Below are 23,747 nucleotides of genomic sequence, written 5' to 3'. Positions count from 1 at the left end.
GGCTCTGAGCTGGCAGTCAGCACAGAGCCCGACGCGGGGCTCGAACCCATGAACTGCAAGATCATGACCTAAGCGAAAGTCAGACGCTTAACCGACTAAGCCACCCAGGTGCCCCTCCAGCACAATTTTTTAAATAGAACTTCCTTTTCCTTCTGAATTGAAATGTCACCATGGTTATTTTCCCCAGTGTCTATCTGTATGCATTTTGCAGTTCTCTCTACTGGTCCACTGGCCTATTAATCTGTTTCTAGGTAAATGCCATACTTTTTTGATAATAGACATTTTATTTAAGTCGTACAGCCTATTAATGCATGTTTTCTACTTGTTATTTGGGTTTTTTCTTTGAAAATTATTATTACACATTTTCTTCCATTTTGTGCATTTCCAACGATGACTCTGTGTAGCTTTTATGTTCTTTAATGAGATTTTGCATTATATTTTATATTTTTATTTTTCATACTTTAATGAGATTTTGTAATTTTATTCATAAAGAACCTGGTCCTGTCTTGTTTATTGTTTTTGCCACTATTTGAATGGAATATAATTCTTTTCCTTTTCTATTTTCAACCTGATGTTACTGGTATGCAGGAAAGCTCTTTTGTTTGTTTATGTTTTATCCAGTCCCTTTGCCAACTTCTCTTATTAATTCTAATAATTTTTAGAAGAGTTCCTTGAAACTTTTAGGTGTATGATCAAGTCATCAGCAAATTCCAAATAGGTTTGCCCCTCCTTCTCTGATATTTATAAAACTTATTTTATTTTATGTCCCATGGTATCACTAGAAATGTCAAAAGTTGAATCATCATGATAGAGATGCATCTCTCTTGTTCCTGATTTTAAAGGTCTTGACCTCAGCAATGTATAGGCATTTGCTATAGATTTTTGGTAAATAGACTATTGTTATACTTAGGTGGTTTCCATGTCTTCTTTTCTGCTTAACGAGTTTTTATTATAAGGAAAGATTGCTGGATTTTGTCAAATCACTTTTTGGCAGCTATTGATACATTTATGTAGCTTTTCTACTTTAATTTGTTGATGTAATAAATACTGATGATAAATTTCCCTTTTCATTTATGATGTTGGACAGTTTTACTTTTTCTATTTTGAACTTAATCAGACCAGCCAGGGATTTATATGTTCTGGTGGTCTTGTCAAAGGACTTGCTAGATTGATTGATTCATTGATTGATTGATTGATTGATTGATTTGTTCTGTTTCTTATTCATTAATTTTAGCTTTTATCTATACTAAAATCTTCACATCTCCCTCTTTGAGTACTGAGTATTTGTCTTTGAGTGTTTCGGGTATTGTGGTATGAGATTTCCTGAGCTAATCTGGGCTCCAGACTTCACTACTCTACTACCTTCACATGGTAACTTAAGTTCTCTGTTTTGGAGATAAGAAAGATAAAGAGAGATAAAGTATCTGTCTCAGAGGGAGACTTGACAGTTAAATGTGGTAATATTTGTAACATTCTAAAATCAATAACTGGGCCATAAGTACCTAATAGAAGATAGCTATTATTACTGGAGTTCTTTTGTAGATTTACTGAGTCATATACTTCAGTTTTTTCCCCCCTAATTTCAGCTTGTTAATTGCATTATTCAAGTCTTTCATGTGCTGTCAACTTACGCTGGCTTTCTTGATCAGAATCGGAAATATACATATTTATAAAATACATGTTTATGTATATGTGTACATATATATTTCCTACTTCTGATTTTCTTTTCTAGTTTGTCACATAGTTCTAAAAGTATTTGCTTCATATGCCTGGTTTATGGCTTTATGACCCATTTTGACTTATTTCATTATGTCGAATAACTGCTTTAATCCTATTCATGCTATCATTAAAATTGTCTGCTCTTCACATGGTCCCACGACATTCTTTTTTTTTTTTTTTTTTTTTGCATTAACCTTGTGTAAGTTTTTCCAGACATTTATCTCCAGTTTTTTCATTGTCTTAGGTGTATTTCTTATAAACAGCGTTTAGTTTCTAATCCCACCTGAGAGTGTGTCTTTGAGGAGTCCACTCAATTCACATGTGTGTGGTACCTGTCATATTAACTTATTACTTCCATCTTTTTGTACTCTATTTATCACTATTTCCTTTTAACCATTCCTTTATTTGCTGGTTTCCTAGTTTTTAAAGAATACCAGGGGTTCCTGGCTGGCTCAGCCAATAGAACATGCAACTCTTGATCTTGGGGTTGTGAGCTCCAGCCCCATGCTTATGTAAAACTAAAATCTTTAAAAATAATTAAATAAAATAAAGAATACCAGTATTCAATAGTGAATGTACAATAAATGTTAAATATTAACCTCACATTGTAAGAGGAAATAGTGATCATCCAACCTTTAGCTTGGTGTTTTTCCCAGCACCTTCTTACCCATTTGATCTCTACAACACCTCGGTATGAACTCCAGGGATATAATCTGTTTTCCAGATGAAAATATTATGGTTTAGAGACATTCTGTTACTTGTCCAAGGACAGCAAATACTAAGCAGCAATACTCAGCCCAGAACATGAGTCTCCTAACTCAGGGCTTTTCCCATTTCATGATTCCTGAACTGTACCTCCCAAGTTCATGAGCAGTTGTCACACTTTTCTGTATGTGGACTCCCTGGGAACTTTTAAGAATCTCCATGCTCCTGTCATACCCTACACTGATCGAATCTGAATCTCGGGCGGGACCTGCATCAGTTTAGTTTAAAAAATTCCCCAGGTGATTCCAGTGTGCCCCCAAGCTTGAGAACCAGTGACGTTGATTTTCTTGGCTAAAGGTTAAAAGCAGAAATGGTTGGCATCTATATCTGCCATCTTTTCTACCGGGTAAATCCTGCGGCATTTGCCAAGATAGGCATAGAGCATAGAAGTGATTATTGAATGTTAGGAGTAGACAAAGAAAAGACAATGTTACTTTTCTTCTCCTTGGCCCAGAAGAGAAAATGAAATTTGCAGTGCAGCCTGAATCATAAGGATTTTTTGGGCTTCCCCAAAGCAGGTGGTATTTTGATTATTCACGTGAATTTCAAAGGCAAGTACCTTTGTGTCCAGCGGTGGTGTGTCTGGCTGCCTGTGATCTTTAACCTGTGATAGCACATTCCTCCTGTGCTGCTGGGAGAAGAAAGGGAGGCAGCACAGCCCAGAGTGATCCAGCATGATCCAGTGATCCAGAGTGATCCCGTGATCCAGGAAGGATGACTCAGGAGCCAGAGGTAAGTGCTGCTCCCTTTCCAGGTGAGCAGTGGGTCTGAACCGGCATTTTTGGCTCAGAATATTAGACAAGGGTGGTCATTAAAAGGGTGCTTTGCTGCCACAGATGCACAGCCTGAAAACTCCCTTGACTTTGCTGGCGTTTGAAGCAGTGACCTTGCAGAAGAAGTCCTCTTGTTTTTTGTGTGTTTATGCTCTGCCACCTCCACCAGCCGGTGGGTATTTTTGTGTGTAACTGCTGCGTCCTTGGAAGCCAGAGCCAGCAAAGCTTCAGAGCCTTCCTGCGTGCCTCTGGGTCAGGCTGCCAGGCCCCACCTCTGACGGCAGACGGGGAACTGCAGACGAGTCCACATTGATTTTCCACTGGCAACAGCAGGTTGCTTAGGTTTTGTTGGTGTTTGGCAAGGAGGGTCCCAGAGCCCACACCACGTGGTCTGGACATGCTTTCAGAAGAGCAAGAACAAAGCCAAGTCGGACCTGGCCAGAGCTGTTTCCTGGCTCTGCTTTGCCGGCGCCCCCTTGAAAGCTGCCAAGCCCTTGCCGGACATCTAATGAGACGGCCTGTGTTCATGGCAAAGGTCCTGTCAATGTTTGCTTTGTTGCCATGAGAAATGGCAACATTCCGATGTCGGCATGACCAGAAAGGAGCAGGAAAACTCAGAAATGCTAGGAAAGGCATAAGCAGGTCCTGGAATAACCATGGTGTTTGTCTCCATTCAAGCTGTTAGCGGGCCCGACGATAGGGCTTTCTGGGGCTGCTCTGAGAATTGCAAGCAGGCAAGAGCTGGAATTAATTCTGAGACAACCCAATGGAGAAAGTATTAATTTCCTTCTGAAAGTGCCTGATGATTTTTAATTGGGCAGCTCACCCAGAGAGGAACACTTACTATCATTACCATCATCATCGTCATCATCAGTTTTTGGATCAGCTCTGGCTTATGTACCTTAGAAATTCCTGGTAACCCGCCATTCAGATGCCTGTGTCTGAGCCCAAGAACAAACATCCGGCTGCACATTTTCCGAGCTGAAGCAGCTCTTCTCCATCCATGGGATCAGGGCAAGGGGGCGGGGGGTGGTGTCTGAGGATTTGTGTTTGTGGGATGCTCTTGGCTGTTGCTGGGGCCTTCATGAGTGGCTGATGGATGGGCTGACAGATCGGGTGGGGGCTGCATGCTCCCCACACCACCTGAGACACCACGGGCATGCAGCCTTTTCTCTCTTCTTCTTTTTTTTAAATGTTCATGTATTTTTGAGAAGAGAGACAGAGTGCAAGTGGGTGAGGGGCAGAGAGAGAGGGATACACAGAATCCAAAGCAGGCTCCAGGCTCTGAGCTGTCAGCACAGAACCCGGTGCAGGACTTGAACCCATGAACCGTGCGATCATGACCTGAGCCCAAGTCAGAAGTTTAACCAACTGAGCCACCCAGGTGCTCCATGAAAGCAGCTTTTCTGAGGGACACTGAGTCCTCTGGGGAATACCCTTGTCTCGGGTTAGGCCTAATGCTTGATGCAAAAAAGAAGTTTTTACTCAAGAGTTTTATGCTTTCCAGGGGCACCTGCGTGGCTCAGTCAGTTAAACGTCCCACTTCAGCTCAGGTCATGATCTCTTGGTTTGTGAGTTCGAGTCCCACGTTGGGCTCTGTGCTGACAGCTTGGAACCTGGAACCTGCTTCCGATTCTGTCTTCCTCTCTCTCTGCTCCCCGACTCACACTGTATTTCTCTCTCTCTCTCTCTCTTTCTCTCTCTCTCTCTCTCCTTCTCTCAAAAATAAATAAACATAGAAAAGAGTTTTATGCCTTCCAGAGTATTTCGATTTATGCACATTCCCACCTTCTTGGACCCTGACACCCTCCTTGCGGCTGGCAGTGTAACAAGTGTAGGAACGGGTGTCTCCAGAATTCAGTCTCTGGAGCAGCAGCGCCCCAGCGGGTAAGAGGCGGCTCTGGGAGCAGACTCACAACCCCGGCCTGGCCTTCTCACCACTCGCTGGTTTGAGAAGAAGAGAAAGCCTTTCACTGCCCCCTCAAAAAGTTGTCAAATCAAACTTCAGGACTGTTGCAGCCTCTGTCCATCAATCGGCTTTTCTTGCACCCTGGTGAGGAAGTTAGCTGATGATTCTACACTGGTCTCCTTTCTCTAGTTTCCACATACTGAATCTTTCCCTGCCCTCATGCATTCCTTCTTCGGACGCTTTCCTGGGGATACCATCCATGCCATTAGTTCTTCATAGAATCTGAAATAGGGTAGCGAGGTTATGCAGTAGAGGAAGTGAGCAAGGACACAGGACAGCCTTTCAAGGAGGCATTCGTGACGGACTTCCTCCCAGATCTGAAACCCTAATATACAGCAGCAGCAATAGAAACCACTTGTATTTGGTTAAAATGGAGAAAATGATGAATAAAGCAGAAAGGCAGAAATAGTAAAACTATGATTTGAGCTTAAATGACAAACTGGAAAACACAGGAAAGAATGAGAAGAAACTACATCAGATATGGTCGCTATAGTGGATATCAAGATGGACAATTACATTTGTAGCAATGCAAATACACTTCAAACAGGTAAGAGTTAAACCCTGGAAACCCATCAGAATATATTTTTAAAAGGGCATTTATCCCAGTTGTGAAAGAGAGATGATTACATGACTAAATTTTTTACAGATAGACAAATAGATATAAAGGTATGTTGTCAGAAATAAGATGAGTGATTTATATATTAAAGCCAGTTATAAGAAAATATAATTTTGAAAAGAAATATAAAAAAGAGAGCAATAGAAGATTTAAAAAAAAAAGACCTGACCAAAACTTAAATTCAAAATAGATCCTTGATAGAATGTACATAGCAGGTGATAATCGAATTTAACTCAGCCAATGTTTATAGATCACCTGCTAGGTGCTCAGAACTCAGCAGGGACCAAGCCAGAACCATGGCCCTTGCAGCACATCACTCATAAATTCTATTGGGTAAGAAATTAAGATAAATTGGGGCACCTGGGTGGCTCAGTCAGTTAAGCATCCAACTCCAGCTCAGGTCATAATCTCATGGTTCGTGGGTTCGAGTCCTGCATCAGGCTCTGTGCTGACAGCTCAGAGCCTGGAGCCTGCTTCAAATTCTGTCTTCCTCTCTACTCCTCCCCTGCTCCCACTCTGTCAATCTCTCTGTCTGAAAAATAAACATTAAAAATTTTTTAAAGAGAAATTAAGGGTTAATTTACATACAAGAAAATACAGGTGGTGAATCATGGCATGGATACAAATATAACTTTAATGATAATTACAGAAATTCAGATTAAAGCAACATGAAAGTACTGACAGAAACCTATTAAACTAGCAAAAATAAATATAAATGCTGAGTAAGACACTTGAGAAATGGGCACACCAAGGCCTTACTGCTGGCACTGTAAATCTGTTCCATATGTGTGCAAAGTAATTGGCATCATGTGACAAAAGCCATAAAACTCTTTTCTCCCAGTGAACTGTTCTGAATTTGGCATTTCCTTTCTGAGAGATACCTCTAGGACGTAATTCAAAAGGGGAAAAAAGTCAATTCCCACAAATGTGGTCAAAACCCTGCTATTTATAATAAGAAGAAATTAGGGGAAGGAAACCAACACGTCCAGCAGCAGGAGGAAATTGTACTATTCGCACAAGGTTGACAGCACAACCAGGAAGAAGCCTCACTCCCCAGCACAGAGCACACACTGTTCCATGACCCCAGGGCACCCTGCAAATCTTAACCCCACACGTATCCTCAGGAAGCCTTCCTTGGTCCACAGGCCTGGTCAGACCCCTTTTGTCTCTCAGAGCTTCCTGTCCACTTTATTCATAGCATTTAACAAGATTTGAGATTATCTGGATGTGACGTTGTATAATGTCAACTCTCTCATTTGAATGGAAGCTTCTCAAAAGCAGGGGAGTTGGCCATTTTGCTTTGTGTTCGACCCCCACTGTAGGGCCAGGGAAAGATGAACAGATGGTTCCATGCATGGAAGGATGGATGGAAGAATGGATGGATGGATGGAGGGATGGATGCCTAGAGGGATGGATGGAGGGATGGATGGATGAAATTTTATAGATATAGTAAACCTCCCATTTACATAACACTTCATAGCTGACAAAGAACTTTGTCAAATGTTCTGCTTTAATCCCCTATATAATCTTGTAAGTTAGAAATTTTTGTCTTTATTTAAAAGTTGAAGAGGGAACACCTGGCTGGCTCAGTCAGTTAAGCATCTGACTTTGGCTCAGGTCATGATCTGACGGTTCCTGAGTTCAAGTCCCACATTGGGCTCTGTGCTGACAGCTCAGAGCCTGGAGCCTCTTTCGGATTCTGTCTCCCTCTCTCTCTGCCCCTCCCATGCTTGTGCTCTGTTTCCCTCTGTCTCTCAAAAATAAATAAATGTTAAAAAATAATTTTGAGTTGAGGAAGTGAAGGTTCTCTCAGTAATAAGCTAAGTAGTTTAGTTAACTACAGACATTTTATTTCTTGCTTTCCCCCCCCTATTTCTCAAATAGATGTTGGCAAAATTAACTTGGAACTAGTGACAGAATATTTCTTGTAAGCTTCCTATTTTTAAAAGGAATGACTGAAATACTGTAGGGGGAAAAAAGCACATTGAATTTTTAAAGAAAAAAACCCCCTGTCTTCATTTTAAAAAGTTTAGTGAAGAAAAAGTGATAATTTTATTAAACACTTTTTGGCATTCGATACTCTTAACTATGGAGAACAAACTGAGGTTACCAGGGGAGAGGTAAGTGAGGGATGGGTGAGGCAGGTGATGGGGATTGAAGAGAGCACCTGTTGTGATGAGTCCTGAGCAGTGTATAGAATTGCTGAATCACTGTACTGTACACCTGAACTAATATAACACTGTATATTAGCTAGACTGGAATTTTTAAAAACTAATAAAAATAAATAAAAACAAAACTTTGGGATAAAATACTAAAAAGGACATATATGGAATTAGGAGCCTTTGGGCAGGGAGCCTCTGGTTATTTTCCTTATTTGTGTGCCTTACGTACATGATTTTGTTTTTTCTCTTTTTATGTCACTTTGAGAATTTCTATCTTTGTATGTAAATCTTGCATTTCAACATCTTCATTCGGTTTGTTAGCTGTGGCCACAGACAACACCTCCCATAACCTAAACATTGTTTTTACATGGTTGTCAGAGTGTCACTTTCATTCTTAGATTATTAAAGGTACATTTAAACCTTTTTAAATTTAGTCTATTGAGTGTTGACCTTATTATTTTTTTCAAAGACCCTTGAATTGGCTTTATTTATCTTGGCTTTATGATCTTCCTTGCCTTTACTTCATTCTGGTTTTTCTGTGCTTAATCTATTTGTTCTAATTTTCCTGTTTTCTTTTAGCTTTCTATTCTAACTAGGGCGGGGCTGGCTTATGATGTTTCACTTTTCCTTTTGCAATTCTGATCACAGTTGTGCCTTTTCTTTTCCATTACTTATAATGCGTTTATTCTTCTAAATATATATTCTCTTGTGACTCGGTTTCTCTCTGCCGCACAAGCATTACTTAAAAGGGCATGTTTTCATGGTCAGAGAACTGTCCACCTCCCAACCCTGCCTCCATCATTGGTTCTACCTCTATTTTGCCTTTGTCTTGAGATAAGATATTATCTTCTTTTTTTTTTATTTTTTTAATGTTTTATTTATTTCTAGGAGAGAGAGAGAGAGAGACAGCGTGAGCAGGGGAGGGTCAGAGAGAGAGGGAGTGACAGACTCTGAAACAGCCTCCAGGCTCTGAGCTGGCAGTCAGCACAGAGCCCAACGCGGGGCTCGAACCCATGAACCGTGAGATCATGACCTAAGTGAAAGTCGGACGCTTAACCAACTAAGCCACCCAGGCGCCCCTAAGATATTATCTTCTATCTCAAGAGATGTGTTCCTCTCCCTGCTCCCTTTTACCCTTTTCCTTTTTTTCTATTTACTTTTCCTTCATACTCAGAATGTAATCAGTAAATGTGTGCATTCCTATCTATTTGAACACAAAATTCATTCTTCTGCCTTCTACCATTGGTGATCTCCCATTTTGAAGGCAGTGTGTAGCTCTATAATCCTCCCTTCATTTTTTGCATAGTTGATCTAGCATAGTCTGCTAGTATTTTTCTTCAATTTTCGTTAGTTTTTCTTTTCTATTTTGCCCTGGGTTGGAACACAAAGGCTTAGCATGGCTGTATTTTGGGGTTGGGGTTGTTCGAGTAGCTTTATTGCTATCAGGAAGCCTTGGTTATTTCTTCTCATGCCTTTGAAATGGTGTCAGCTTTTCCATGGCTGTGGGAACATGGTGGTATGGTAGGAGGGGACCACACAGAGAATCAGGCACCTTCATCGTCATCCTGGTTCTGTTACCTTTGAGTGAATTGTCTCCCTGAAGTTCCTTATGTGCAAATTGTGCCCGACCTTACAAGGTTACTGTGAAGGTCAGCTGAAAAAGTGGGCACGAAAGTCGGTGCGTGCATTGCAAAGAGTCTCCGAGAACGTGTCATCCCGTGATCCCAGCTCAACTTCCAGATGGTTGCCGTACAGTCTGACCTTGAGTGAGCCCTTGGAGGCAACAGATTGTTCCATGTTGACTGTTTAACATGCCATCATAGTTTTGCTTGTAAACCTTGTTATTTTCGTACTTCTGCTTCACATTGATCTGGTTTCTATGGTAATATTTCCTTGTGTTTGTTTGTCTTGAATGATGTTGGCAGCAAACCACTACGCTAATTCTGATATTGCAGCATTTTGAGCAGACATGCTTTTTCAGAATGGATTACATTGTTTTTCCTCAGTCATTTCATTAACTGCCTCATTGAATTAATCTTCCTCCTGTGAGTTTCAAAAGAAGGCTGACCTCCCCTTTCCCTTTATCTGTCCCTTCCTTTACTCCCTGTAGTCATACTCAGGTCCCTTTTGAAACTGTCCTCTACACTATGGGGCCCTCCCAGGCTTTTTGCTAATTTACTTACTGTCCTTTCCCTTACCTTTTTTTTTTTTTTTTTACATCATATTTCTAATCTACTTATCTCAACAGGCATCCTTTTGGGCTTCAAAAATCTCTCTTTCTTTGTTTTCTTTTTTAATGTGGGGGCCCCCTGTTGATGGAATGTTCCAAGATCTCAGGTCTTGACTTCTCTAGTCTTCATTTGACTTGTTATCATCTGTATCACTGGTACTGTAACAAAGTACCAGAAATTGGTTGGCTTTAAGTAACAGAAATGTATTGTCTCAAGTTATGGAGGTCAGAAGTTTGACATCAAGATGTCAGCAGCAGGGCTGTGTTCCCTCTCAGCTCTAGGGGAGGGTCCCTCCTCCCCTCTTTCTAACTTCTGCTGGTACCTGGCCCTCTGTGGCTTTCCTTGGCTTGTAAATCCAGCACCCCAGCCACATGCCATTTTTCACTGCATGTCTTCACATCACCCCCTCTCTGCCTTTGTGATTAAATTTCCCCCTTTTCATAAGGACACCAGTCAGTCATATTAGATGAAGACCTACCATAATGACCTCATTTTAACTTAATAATCTCTGTAAAGACCCTGTTTCCAATGAAGGTCACATTCGGATGTACTGGGGGTTAGGGCTTCAAAATATCTTTCATGGGGAGCACAGTTCAGCCCGTAACACCATCCATGTGGCCGTTCCTCCACTGCTTGACGTGAGTCCACCACTCATGGCCACTTCATGTGCATGGGCAGACATCCAATGTCCTGCTCATCATTACTTGCTGACTGTTCCCTCTCTTCTCGAGAGCCTTTCCCTGCCAGTGTGCAATCACTTGAGTGGCAGGTGTTTGGAAGTTTCACGTGGAGGATTCCTCCCAGGGATGAGGAGGTAGGCGCGGTCAGTTCTTGTGTGTCATAGCCCTCACGTGCACGAGGACCCCTGGGACAGAGCCACCAGCCCCCACATGCTGAGCCTCTGTCCAGCCAAACCCCTGTCATCCATGGTCTCCTCTCACAGTCTGGCTTCCCAGAGAACATTTGCAGGCACCTTCACTTTTACAGTTTCTTTTGGGCTTGTTCCTCAGGCTTTTTAGTAAGTCAGTTCTGTTGAGATTAGACGTGTTGGTTTTGCCACCTCTGCAGCGGTCTGCTTGCCCTGACTGCTCCTTTCCACATCAGAAAGTTGTTCCTGTCTTTCTGGCTCATTCAACAAGGAGAAGGTCCTCTGCCATCATTCAAGGGAATTTTGCTTAATCCTAGAAAGAAAGGCTTGGGTTTTATGTTGCCCAAGGATTCACAAATACATTTGAGAAGATTCTATGTATTCCCCATCCCCTTCTATTCCTTTTTAAGTTTACTTATTTATTTTGAGGTGGGGGGGAGCATGTGTGAGCAGGGGAGGGGCAGAGAGAAATGGAGGGAGAGAATCCCAAGCAGGCTTCGTGCCGTCAATGCAGAGTCCGATGTGGGGCTGGAAAACACGGACCATGAGATCATGACCTGAGCAGAAATCAAGACTCAGACGTTTAATCGGCCCACCCACCCAGGTACCCCTCCCCCATCCCGTTTTAACATGGGTGTCTTGATTGAATAGACTAATTCTATACGCTGCCTTTTTGTGACATTCCCTAACATCATGGAGCTCTAGTCGGTTACCTCAAGGGATTTATAGCCTCCAGGAGGGAAGATTCTTACACAGTCAACCATAGATCACAGGTCAAATGCTGCCAACTGGCGGGAACGCTGAGTTGGCAACACAGGGAGAAGAGGTATGAATTCTGCTCTGTGGGCCCTGCAGAGACCAGTAAGGATGTAACATTGAAGCTCGACTCTGGTGAGGCTGTTGTCCACCTAACCAATGGCAGAGGCACTCGGCTCCCTTCCCCTCACCAACCTGCGACCGTCAAGGTTAAAAGCCAGGCTGAAAGCATTGCAGACCACAGCCCCCCACTTATCAATTCCCTTTCTTCCACCAGTAAAGGTTGCACTGACATAAAAGCAACCATAAGTGATATCATGCGGGCCACTGGCTTTCTCACTGTGACACTTTATGTCTGGTGGCTTCAAGAAAGATTGTGTAAAGGTGGGATTGTCCCAGGCAGCAGCCTCAGCTACAGGACAAGGAGGTCTTCCATACACACAGAAGCACCCCAGACATCACTGTCCATATTGAGCCATGTCCTTACATACATCTAGCCCTTCTTGATTCGATCCTAATCACTAGCACTGTCTCAGGAAGCAGGTTTCCAAGTCCTCATACTGCACCTTCTGGAAGAGCAGTACCTCCTTCTGTTTGGCCCGAATTTTTTTTTCAAAATTTTTAAATGTTTTATTTATTTCTGAGAGAGAGAGAGAGAGAGAGAGTGTGTGTGTGTGAGCAGGAGAGGGTCAGAGAGAGAGAGAGACAGAATCTGAAACAGTCTCCATGCTCTAAGCTGGCTGTCAGCACAGAGCCCGACTCAAGGCTCAAACGCACGAACTGTGAGATCATGACTTGAGCCAAAGTTCTTTGGCCCGAAATTTAAAGGTCTCGTGCTTGAGGACAAACGTGAGCCCATCTCTGTCTGTTTGTTCTGGAGTGGGGGTGCCTTAACCACGGCGTCACTGGTGAATTGTTGGGGGGTCTCCACATCCAGCTGTCTTTGATGTTGCAATTCAAAGTGCATGGATTTCATTATGCAGTTGCTGGCTTCTGTCCCCCAGAACCTTGTTTATTGTGATCCTGCCTGGACTAAACATGAATAAGTCATGAAGGCTTCGGGGCCTTATCTGGTTTGGTTTCCAGAGTGATCTTCGCCCTGCATGGGTTAAATTCCTTTCTCCATCGTCCTGTAAATGCTTGGCCACCCTGTAATGTTTGTGCGCCCAGATAACTTTTGTAAATGAAAGCTTTCAAACCCACCCAAGGCCAGGTAGAAATCTCACCCATTTATTTTCAGCTCCCAAGCCCAGAAATCTTTTTACAAGGATATTGACATTCTGAGTGTGTTTCCTGTTTTCGGACTTCTGCTTTTTCTGAATTCTCTGGGAGCTTGACTTTAACAGATTCCAACCCTATAGAAGCTGTCTGGTGGGTGTAAGACCCAGAAAGAGCTCGATTTTAGGAACTGCCAGCATCTGCTTCCCCCTCTTCCTCGTGTCTGGAAAATTCAGTGGCACATAGCCACTCACTTGTTACTGATGATTTTCTTCTGTTAGAACAGGGCTCCCAAAAAAGAAGCACATGCGGTTTGCCTACAAGTGTTCTTTCTTGGCTTTGTGGTCAATATCACCTGCTCATAGTCCATGAAGACCAAGAAACCCATGAGTTAGGGCGACCAGCTGCACATTGGACACACACACACACACACACACACACACACACACACACACACACACGTCTCCTCTTTAAACTATTGGTTCCATCTGGCAAGTCCACATCTGTCATCTGCCCCCGTGCTGACAGAATGGTCTACACGTTGCGGTACTCAGCAAACATTACTAAATGTTCAAATGCAAGTGAAGCAAGGTGGGGTCCCTGTCATATAATTGGAGGCAACGCAGACCCTAGTTGGGGATAAGGAAGGCAGTCCTTGCACCAAAGCTTGCACAAGTACTAGGATTTGGACAGGAGGTAAGAGAACTGCGAATTCCAGCGGAGAGAAAACGGAGCGGGGCGCAGAGCCAGGAGGAGGCTCCTTGCCCCCTTCATCATGGTGGCAGAGCAGAGCGTGAAGGCAGAGGCCAGCCAGCCAGGCCTGCAGAAACTTAGATCCTTGAGTGACCTCACGACACCCACTGTCAAAAGGAGGCCAGTTTTCTGGGATAAGCTTCTACAAAACCTGTCTCAGCACCAGGCCCATATGGTGTTTGCCATGGTGTCCAAGCATCACCAGACAATGCACGTTGCAGGGGGACTATTGGGAGCCCCAGCAGCCCTTTGGCAGATGGGACAGGCCATTACTGACAGCGGGGCCACACTCCTGTGGTCCCCACAGCCCACCTAGGAATTTCAGTGTTGGGTCCACTTTCTGAGCCCTGTGGTTCATTCACGAACAGGCCATTTTGGTGCTTTAATTGGCGCTTTTTCCCTGGCCTTGAGTCCTCTGCCCTTGAGAGCACACCCCACCGCCCAATTTCTTCTACCTACAACAAATTATTAACTACACAAGCCCTCTGCCAACAGGAATGCAGAGGGCAAGCAGAGGGCGGGGAGAAGACAGTGAGGCGTAAAGCTGGAGAGTGGGTGTGGAGCTGCCCAGGGAAGGAGCTCAGATGTCCTGCTGCATTCGTGGGGGCTACGGGGAGGCTGAAAGATTTTGAGCGGACCTTGACATTTTAGGATGACCAATCGGGTTAGAGGTGTGAAAATGGATTAGATTGCGGTTCTTGGTGGTTTGATTCTTGTCAGTGCACATTTATTTAGTGTCTGCTGCATGCTAGGTATGCTGCTGACCTTCAGAGACTGTCGGTCAAGGCGCTGCACGGAGGTGCACGTGGGTCAGGTTCTGGACAAGCCATACCTGCTGGCACATCAAAGATGACCCTTGGTTTGAGTTAGCGCAGTACAAAATCAGCAGGCAAGTTCATATAAGGGGACTTGAGCCAGTCAGAGCCCAAGACGATATCCACATCCACCACAACTTGCCCAAGGCCCCCACGTGGATTGAGGCAGACACAGGGCTCCAAGTGTCATGAGGTCAAGTCCCTGTTCTTTATGCAATTATAAGTTGCAGCTCTGGAATGTGCGAGAGATGCAGGAGATGAGATGCGGGAAGGAGATGGCCAGCGTCGGGGAAGAACACCTAAGCTTATCTGCCAAGGATGTTTAGTGCATTTGTAGCATAAGTAGTTCATGACATAGTAATAATCTGAGTCATTTCTCTTTTTCATTTAACTTTTGATGGTCCTATAGTTTTACGTATAAGACTTTCTATAGACGCCTAAGATTTATTGTTAAAAATCAAATCCAAAACCAGCCTCCTCGTCAGCTTACATATGTTTGGCTGCTCTTTCCATTCAAGTCCAATCCACTTGATATTGGCTGACCAGACTGGCCACACAGGGTGAGGGGAGAGTCAGACTGCACTCTGGGCCCCCTTGGCTTCATGTCCAGCTGTCTGGGCCTGGGCCTGGGACCTGTGTGTGTCCAAGAACCTAGGAATAGGAGGTAGCCAGGCCGTTGGAGGGTCTTCTTTGACTTGGCATTGCAAGATATGGTGACCTTCCTCCCAGCCTGCTCCTCGGTTGGCTGTCTTGCTTATCCCAAGGCTCCCGGTAGGCAAACACTGTCCCTCTAAGCACATAAGCCAGACAGAACCCTGGGTCTAGAAGTGACTTAGCCATCATCTGATCCAAACCACTTAATTAACAGATGAAAGCCAATAATAATCAGACAAAGGGTAGTACAGTTATGAATTATGGAAAGATCAAGGAGAAGCACTTGTGGCTGGATTTGAAATGAAGGCATCAGGATGCACTCATGTGTAATACAGAGCTGTGTTGGATCGATGGGCTGAGAGGCAGTGACACCCCGGTAGCAGTGGGTATACCTAACACCAGATGCTGGTTTCTAAATACCAGTTTATGCTAAAGGGAATCAGGGCTGGTTCCAGGGCTGGTTGGAAAGCACCAGGGGAGACTGGAGCATCTTACTTTGCCAGGAAGTGAGGAAATGCCCAAAACATGTAGGGACGTGTCAAAGGAACACAGAAACCCCCTTGATGAGACTCCCACTAGCCAAATTGGGGGTGATCTGAGCAGCAAAAGAAATAATGATAATAGTTATTGCAACCCTTTGAGTTAAAAAAAAAAAAATCCATGAGTCCATATTGATATTTAAAAGGGTCAGGGAGACGCCCTTCTGCACAGAAGAATGCCAGGTAACAAGTGTAGAAGGAATGATCTTTTAGAAAAATCACTGCTTTGCAAGCATCATTGTACTGAGTCAGGCCAGGATCAACAGTGGACGCTGAAATCACTGAATGAAATGATGTAGGAACACAAGATATTCACTAGTCTCAGAGTATCACCCCACAGACTGCTCATTGGTCATAACGAGTAAAATGCACCTTTACAAAGGAGGGATCTGACGGGCACTGCCTTCAACAAGAGGTCAGGCCCGGCATCACCAACAGGGGAATAACCAGACATCGGTTGCCCTTGGGTGGGGCCCGATTGATTGGACTCCTCATTGTCTGAGATTTTTGCCAAAAATGCTTAATTTGAATCTAAACATTAGGAAACAACAGAGTAAATTCAGATTGTGGGGTATAATACGAGACAACTGAAATGACTTGAAAAATTGCAATGCCAATGTTGCAAATGACATTAAAAGCCATGTGGACCCTTCTAGCTTAAAGAAAAGTAAAGGGACATGACCAATAGATGCAATGTGTGATTCTTGACGGGATCCTGGATCAGGACATAAAATAGTTATACAAGCTATTTCTGGGACGGCTGGGACTATTTGAATGTGGACTGTGGATTTGATAATATTGTTTTGAGTTCGTTCCTTGAAAATGATAAATACTTGATGGTCACATAGGAAACTATGCTTGTTCTGCAGAGATACATGCTGAAGTATTTAGGGGTGAAGTGTGCCATGATGGCGATAATTTACTTGGAAATGATTCAGCCAAAAATGAAAAGTGTGGAGAAAAAGGAGAGAAAGCAAATGTGGTGACAGATTAACAGTGGAATCTAAGGGTAGGGCATTTCAGGGGTCCTCGCTGTATCCAAGTTCAGCTTTTCAGCAGTCCTGAAATTTTTTAAATTAAAAATTGTGGGGGGCGGGGAACAGTAATGACAATAGAAATAGCAATAGAGTGACTTGTCTTTATTAAAAAGTTAGCTGAAGTTAAAACTCCATTCTTTTGACCCAAAGTCCAATATGTCATCACCTGTCCCTCTTCATCCACGTGAATGGAGAGAGCGATAAGACAGAGACAGAGTTCTTCATCCCCTGGTTCAGATGAACCAGATACTCTGGTTCAAAGACCAGAGCTTTCACAGAGTGTAATAGACAGACCCTTTCCAATCCTGACAGCTCAGCTAAGGAGATAAAGACAACACATAGCACCATCTAGTGGCCACATAAGGAAATCTGCCTGCTATTGCCAATTTTGAAAGCAAATTTACCCCAAGTTGTTATTGGTCTTCCCGCCATGGGCTTGGTGATTACATTCTCCCATTTGCCAAGCACTGATTTTTGTTTCTTTAATTTCCTCATACGCCTTTCCAGCTGCTTTGGAGAAACAAGCCCAAAAGCTGATTTCCTCCTCCCTGCCCCCTGCCAGAAACCTAACTGAGCCCCAAATGCTTTGATAATCCAGAAGAAAGAGAAAAGCCCTGTCCGTGTGTATTTAACCAGATCTCTTTTTACTGCCAGCAAGCTGCTGGCCTTTCTGACTCTCTCTTGTGGAAATAAACAAAGACCAACCCAAGGAGGAAAGCAAAGGCGATTTATTCAGAGCTTGCTTTAGGAAGGGAGTCAACTACGTTCGCTTGTGTCTTGGCAGAAAAGTGAGAAAGCTTTATAGTGGGGAAAAGGGAAAGCCTTGGGTGTCCCCCAACTGGAGGCTGCCAATGAGAAAGCTGGAGGCAGCTAAATAGAAGAGGGGGGTTCCACGTGCTTGGTAGGGGGAGCATTTTGGCTTTCTCTGGTCGATTGAAGTTGGACATAGGGCCAAAGTGAAGCTGTCCATTATGATCTGACTGCTCCAGAAGCTATTGCGCAGCTTCCTGGATTGATGTTAGCCATGGAGGCTTGGCTTCCTATGAGTTTGGCTTAGAGCAGGCTGGCTCCCTGGAGGGAGGTCAGAAGACCTTCAGCCTTCTTCTCCAGTCTGGGGAGGCTCCTCTAAGTATGGGTGGCCTCCCTCTGTACACAGCAGGTGCCAGATTCCTGCCCTGTAAGAGGCAACACGTGCTCCCTCTAGAGGCTGGAGAATGAGGTGGAGTCTTGCAGAGATTACCTGTGAGACGCAGGTGCAGATGGGAACAGGTACGTCCCCAGTGCCAGCTACAAGCCGGCCAAGATCCTGACATCTGGGGACTCCGGCAGACTCACACATGAACAAATCATTGCTTCATCCCAAGCCTACGTTGGCCGTGGGCTCACCATCCAAGGGTGCTTTTCTCCTTTCTCCAAATCCAGGCGCTTCGTGTGAAATGGTCCCACCTCAAGTTGCCCTGGGTGGATCTAGACTGGCTCATCGACATCTCCTGCCAGATCACGGAGCTGGACCTTTCTGACAACTGCCTGTCTTCCCTCCCCTCCGTCATCCCCTGGGGACTCATCAACCTCCGGAAGCTGAACCTCTCCAACAACCACCTGGGGGAACTGCCTGGCGTGCAGTCATCGGATGAAATCATCTGTTCCAGGTAGGTACTCGGCACATGCAGGCCCCCTGGAGTGGGGCTGGGGACGTCCACACCCAGCTGCCAGACCTGCCCTCCCCCTACACGAGCTCTCTGAATGTCCTTTGTGGTTTTGAAAACAAACTCTCAGGAATGGGAGAGAAGTCCCGCCTGCCCTTATACAAGATCTGAGGAGTAAGGCCTCCTGACTCCTTTCGAGGGGAACGCAGAGAAGTCGAGAGGGGTGGTTTGTCTGGCTCACATTTACACTCTCACTGGTGGCCACGTGGACCTGCCTGCCCGAGATATCCAGTCTTGGGCTTGCACACAGGAATCAGAGGCCGCTGAGATACTGGCTGGTGGAAGGTTTTCAGTCCACCTCCCAGAGAAAGTCAAGTGGGAAGGGCCTCATAGAAAGAGTTAACAGCAGGTAGATGGTGTGGGCAGCTCTTGGTCTCCTTTTTTGAGGAGGGGGAGGAGAGCTTGGGAAGAGGCCTGCACCTTCCCCCTGCAGCGCAGTGAGCCATGGAAGGACCTTACCTTCATGGATGTATTGATGATACCTACCTGCAAAGCCTCATCTTCTAAAGGACTTGGGCCTTCGAGCTATGACTCGAAGTGAAGTTAAGGGAGAATATTGCAAAGAACATGGGGTCAGACATAACCCGTGAGGAAGAAGGCTGTACACAAACATTCATTTTTATTTATTTTTATTTTTCAATGTTTTATTTATTTTTAAGACACAAAGAGACAGAGCATGAGCAGGTAAGGGGCAGAGAGAGAGGGAGACACAGAATCTGAAGCAGGCTCCAGGCTCGGAGCTGTCAGCACAGGGCCTGACAGGGGGGCTCGAACCCATGAACTGTGAGATCGTGACCTTAGCCAAAGTCGGATGCTTAACCGACTGAGCCACCCAGGCGCCCCGAGCACACAAACATTTAAAGATCAAGTGGCATCTGAGCGGGGATCAAACCAGGGTCCAGGTGCCTAAAAGCACTGCCCTGTGGCCATCCAGGAGGTTTCAGGGCCCCAGCTTCCTTTGCTATCATATATGGAGAGAGGTCTGCATCCCAATCAGTCAATGAGACCAGGGACCACCAGAGACAGCTGATTTTCTTTGTCTACACGGGACGTGGTAACGATGAATTCAATGAATACAAATCCCACCACTGCATTTTCTTTTTCTTTTTCTTTTTATATTTTTATTTATTTCTAGGAGAGAGAGAGCGAGAGACAGCGTGAGCAGGGGAGGGTCAGAGAGAGAGGGAGTCACAGACTCTGAAACAGGCTCCAGGCTCTGAGCTGGCAGTCAGCACAGAGCCCGACGACACGGGGCTCGAACCCACGAACCGCGAGATCATGACCTAAGCGAAAGTCGGACGCTTAACCGACTAAGCCACCCAGGCGCCCCCCACCACTGCATTTTCAGTGCACACTCTTCGGCTTGGTGTAAGGGGAAAAGAGAAACACGTATACAGAGACACACAAAACAGTGGTGCTTACCTCTTTGCTCTGATGCCTTGACTCCCTTCTTCCCCAACCACAGGCTCCTGGAAATTGACATTTCCAGCAATAAACTGCCCCATCTCCCACCGGGGTTCCTGCACCTCTTAAAACTTCAAAAACTGACAGCTTCAAAAAACTACTTGGAGAAATTATTTGAAGAAGAAAACGGTATGTTATATCATCAGTAACCTGACTGACTTTGTCGTGGTATTCTTTTTTTTTTTAATTTTTAAAATGTTTTGTTTATTTTCAATACAGAGACGATACAGCATGAGTGGGTAAGGGGCAGAGAGAGAGGGAGACACAGAATCCAAAGCAGGCTCCAGGCTCTGAGCTCTCAGCACAGAGCCTGATGCGGGGCTCAAACTCACAAACTGTGAGATCATAGCCTGAGCCGAAGTCAGACACTTAACCAACTGAACCACCCAGGCGCCCCGTGGTGTTCTTCTTGATAGGACCTTTTTTTTTTCCTTTACCGATATATTTATTTATTTTTTCCCCCTAGCCACTAACTGGATTGGTTTGCGGAAGCTGCAGGAACTCGATATTTCTAACAATAGATTGACGGAACTCCCTGCCCTTTTCCTTCATTCTTTCAAGTCACTCAGTTATCTGAATGTCTCCAGAAATAACCTGAAGGTGTTTCCAGATGCCTGGGCCTGCCCTTTGGTTAGTATTGTACCAGAAATCGGGAAGGGCTGGTCATTACCCAGGGCTCTCTCAGTGTGCTCACTTGCGCCCCTCGGTGGCCACACCAGGTAGTATCACTGCTGTTCCCCTCTTACAGCCGAAGAGTGTCTCAGGCAGGTGGCTCACCAGGCCCACGCGCCTGGCTCCAGGCTTGAGGTTCATGCCATGACACCCATAGAACTTTCCACAGTCACAGCTTGTATGTCTGGTGTAGGAAGACTTCTGGGGGGCACAGTTCCTTTCAGAAAGCTGTCAAATCAGAATAAAGAAGGGAGGCAGAAATCATCTGCCTCCACGGCACTGCCAGTTACATGGTGTTTCTGCTTCTGGGGAAGTTTGCTTGTTAAAACGGATGGAATAGCATAAAGAATATTTATGTTTTATTGCCGTTGGTTTTAAACCAAGAAATTCTCCTTCACTAGCATTAACATTCTGGTGGGACCATATGTGTGTGGGAAACGGGCTCCTCTCTAGGGCATGGTCCTGAATCATGCCATTATCTCCAAGGACAATGGGCCAGATGTTCTAGAATGAAGGGAAAGGGCTATGAGCCACCTTCATCTCCCTCAGGAAACCATTCCTGTCCCTTCCTTGGAGCAAAGGGATAGGAAATGGGACAATGACAGTTTGTAACCTTTTAACTCCATGGCGCTTATGACAGAGGCTTATTGTAGTATTCTGATTTTTAACATCAGATTTGGAAACGGTCTTGCTCATGGCCCCACGTGCTTGAAAAGCTAACGACTCATTCTCTTTCTCGTCGAACTCTTAGAAATGTTGTCGAGCATCCAAAAACAGCCTGGAATCTCTACCAGACAAAATGGCCGTCTTCTGGAAACACCACCTCAGGGATGTGGATTTCTCAGAAAACGCTCTCAAAGAAGTCCCCCTGGGGCTTTTCCAGCTCGATGTGAGTCTAACAGGCCCTCTATTTCCCATTTTCAGCTTTTGTGAGGAAATCGCTCCACCTTGCAGCGCAATCTGTATGCTTCTCCTGAGCTTCTGGGACCAGAAAAAAAAAAAAAAAAAAAACAGTTGAGCTGTCAAAAATGTGCATGTTTATGAACAAGGATTGGGAGGAAGTGAGCAAACTGAAAACAGCTATGTGAAGGGGAAGGGAGAGCGTGAGGGTTTATCCTCCAGGACTCTTCAGGGTGAAAACTGTAAGCACAGCCCAGCACCGTCTGTCTGACCTGCTCTGTCTCTGTCCTTCCGACGCCTGCCTCCCACCCCAACCCCAGTGGACCCCCTGAAGCCCATGTGCACAGCGAGGGAGCACTGCTGGGCAAGGCCTTCTTGCCCCCGTCTCCCTCCCCAAAGGCGGCGGAGCTGGAATTCCTGGAGATTAGAAGTTTCTTTGGATGTGAATTCAGGAAAGTGCCTTTTGCCACAGTTCTGTATCTCTCCCCCACCCCGACCCACCAACACGGGGCTACTTTTGCATCTTGGGGTGTTTGCAGATCCTGTTTCCATTCCAACAGGAGCCCCTAAAGGCCTAGAGCACAGATCCTATTTATCTCATGGCTCTGGGCGCCAGCCCCAGGTCGGGGCCTGAGAAGTGTTACAGGAAGGTGTCAGGGCCGCCCCTGGCAGAGGGCACAGGCCTCGGCCCCCGTCCTGCCTCAACGGCCACCTGAGCCCCCCCAGGTTCTCCTGCAGGGAAAAGTGAGGGGACCCCAAAAGGGCCAAGAAGGCACCTTGCATCTGGGTGTTCTCAGGGAGGACGGCCATCAGGCCTCAAGTGCAGGGGTGTGCACGTTTCGATGGGGGCCCTGATAGGGGAGGACAGGGGTCACTGCCACCCTCCGGGGCACCGCCCCCCCCCCCCCCCGCCGCCCATGCGCTCAGTCCTCTGCTCCAGCTCCGCCCTTGGGGGAGAGCCTCTGTGTCAGTCCCCAGCTCTGGGTCCCTTTCTTCCCACCAGCAGCTTGCCGACTCAGTTTTCTGGTTCCCACCAGGAGCAGAAGCTCAAATCAGGAGGGGAAAGAACTCTGTCTGGAACCTTACTACTCGGCCTGGGGGATTTCGCTTTTGCCCAAGGTCTTCCCCTCCAGATGGGGGTACTGGGAAGCCTTGCACGACTTCCGGTGACAAGCTGGTTGCCATGACGGGCGGGGGAGGGGGCGTGGGCTCCCTTTGACAAGGGAAGAGTCAAGTGCATGGAGTGCAGAGTTTAAAGCAGGTAGCCTGTTCACACTCCTGAGCCACCACCATAGAGGACAGGATAGTTGGTGTTCCTACTGGTGGCATCAAGAAAGGTCACAATAAGGCTTGGTGGCTCAGCCGATTAAGCGTCCCCCTTTGGCTCAGGTCATGATCTCATGGTTCGTGGGTTCAAGCCCCGCGTCAGGCTCTGTGCTGACAGCTCAGAGTTTGGAGCCTGCTTCAGTTTCTGTGTCTTCCTCTCTTTCTGTCCCTCCCCACTCGCACGTTGTCTCTCTCTCTCAAAAATAAACATTAAAAAACTTACAAAAATAAAAAGAAAGAAAGGTCACAATCTGCTCCCTGTAATCTCAAGTGAAACACATTAGAGGTCCAAGGGTAGAGTCTGTGCCCCTCAGTGACTGGTGGGCAGTGGGAGGGCTCGGGTCCAAGTAGTCAGCTGGGGGCACCTCAGGCTCCTGGCCAGCAGAGGGCGCCCGGCTGGGGCGGCTGGTCTCTGTGTCCCTGCCACCCCACCCAGCAGGGGCATCACCTGAGGAGGTCGCAAGAGGCCATGGCATCCAGCACTGTGCTGCATCCCCTCCCTGTGGTGTGATGCCTCTGCCTCCCGCCTCCTCAGCATCGGCTGCGGTTCCCAGGCCAGGCCCATGAGTAACTGCAACTCTTGAGAAGGCCCAACACTGAGAAGCACTTGGACTCCTTTCATTCTGAAATTAACTGCCTCCCATTGATCTGGAGGGAAGGATTGTGTATAAACTGTCCTGTTTGCTGTGTTTGGTATAATTTCATGAGTTCTTTTTGTGTGTGTGTGGCGGGGGACGGAGGGGGTGTGCACCATCCCACAACTGTGAGATCATGACCTGTGCCGAAATCAAGAGTCAGACCCTC

The 23,747-nt window shown here is 45.7% G+C and overlaps 1 protein-coding gene across 2 annotated transcripts in view; it reads left to right on the top strand.

Moving 5' to 3' along the window:
• Positions 1–23,747, top strand: part of LRRK1 (leucine rich repeat kinase 1) — a 126,340-nt gene that overhangs the window by 52,805 nt on the left and 49,788 nt on the right. For both annotated transcript variants that reach the window (XM_039235056.1, XM_039235057.1), the window contains exons 6-9: positions 18,298–18,524; positions 20,047–20,174; positions 20,512–20,675; positions 21,469–21,606. In XM_039235056.1, the coding sequence (XP_039090987.1) occupies positions 18,298–18,524; positions 20,047–20,174; positions 20,512–20,675; positions 21,469–21,606 (657 nt within the window). The remainder of the gene's footprint in view (positions 1–18,297; positions 18,525–20,046; positions 20,175–20,511; positions 20,676–21,468; positions 21,607–23,747) is intronic.

This window comes from Hyaena hyaena, unplaced genomic scaffold, assembly GCF_003009895.1.
Source record: "Hyaena hyaena isolate Hyena2069 unplaced genomic scaffold, ASM300989v1 scaffold_95, whole genome shotgun sequence".
Lineage (NCBI taxonomy): Eukaryota > Metazoa > Chordata > Mammalia > Carnivora > Hyaenidae > Hyaena > Hyaena hyaena.
Note: the sequence above shows the minus strand (reverse complement) of the source record. Positions and strands in the feature narration are given on the sequence as shown.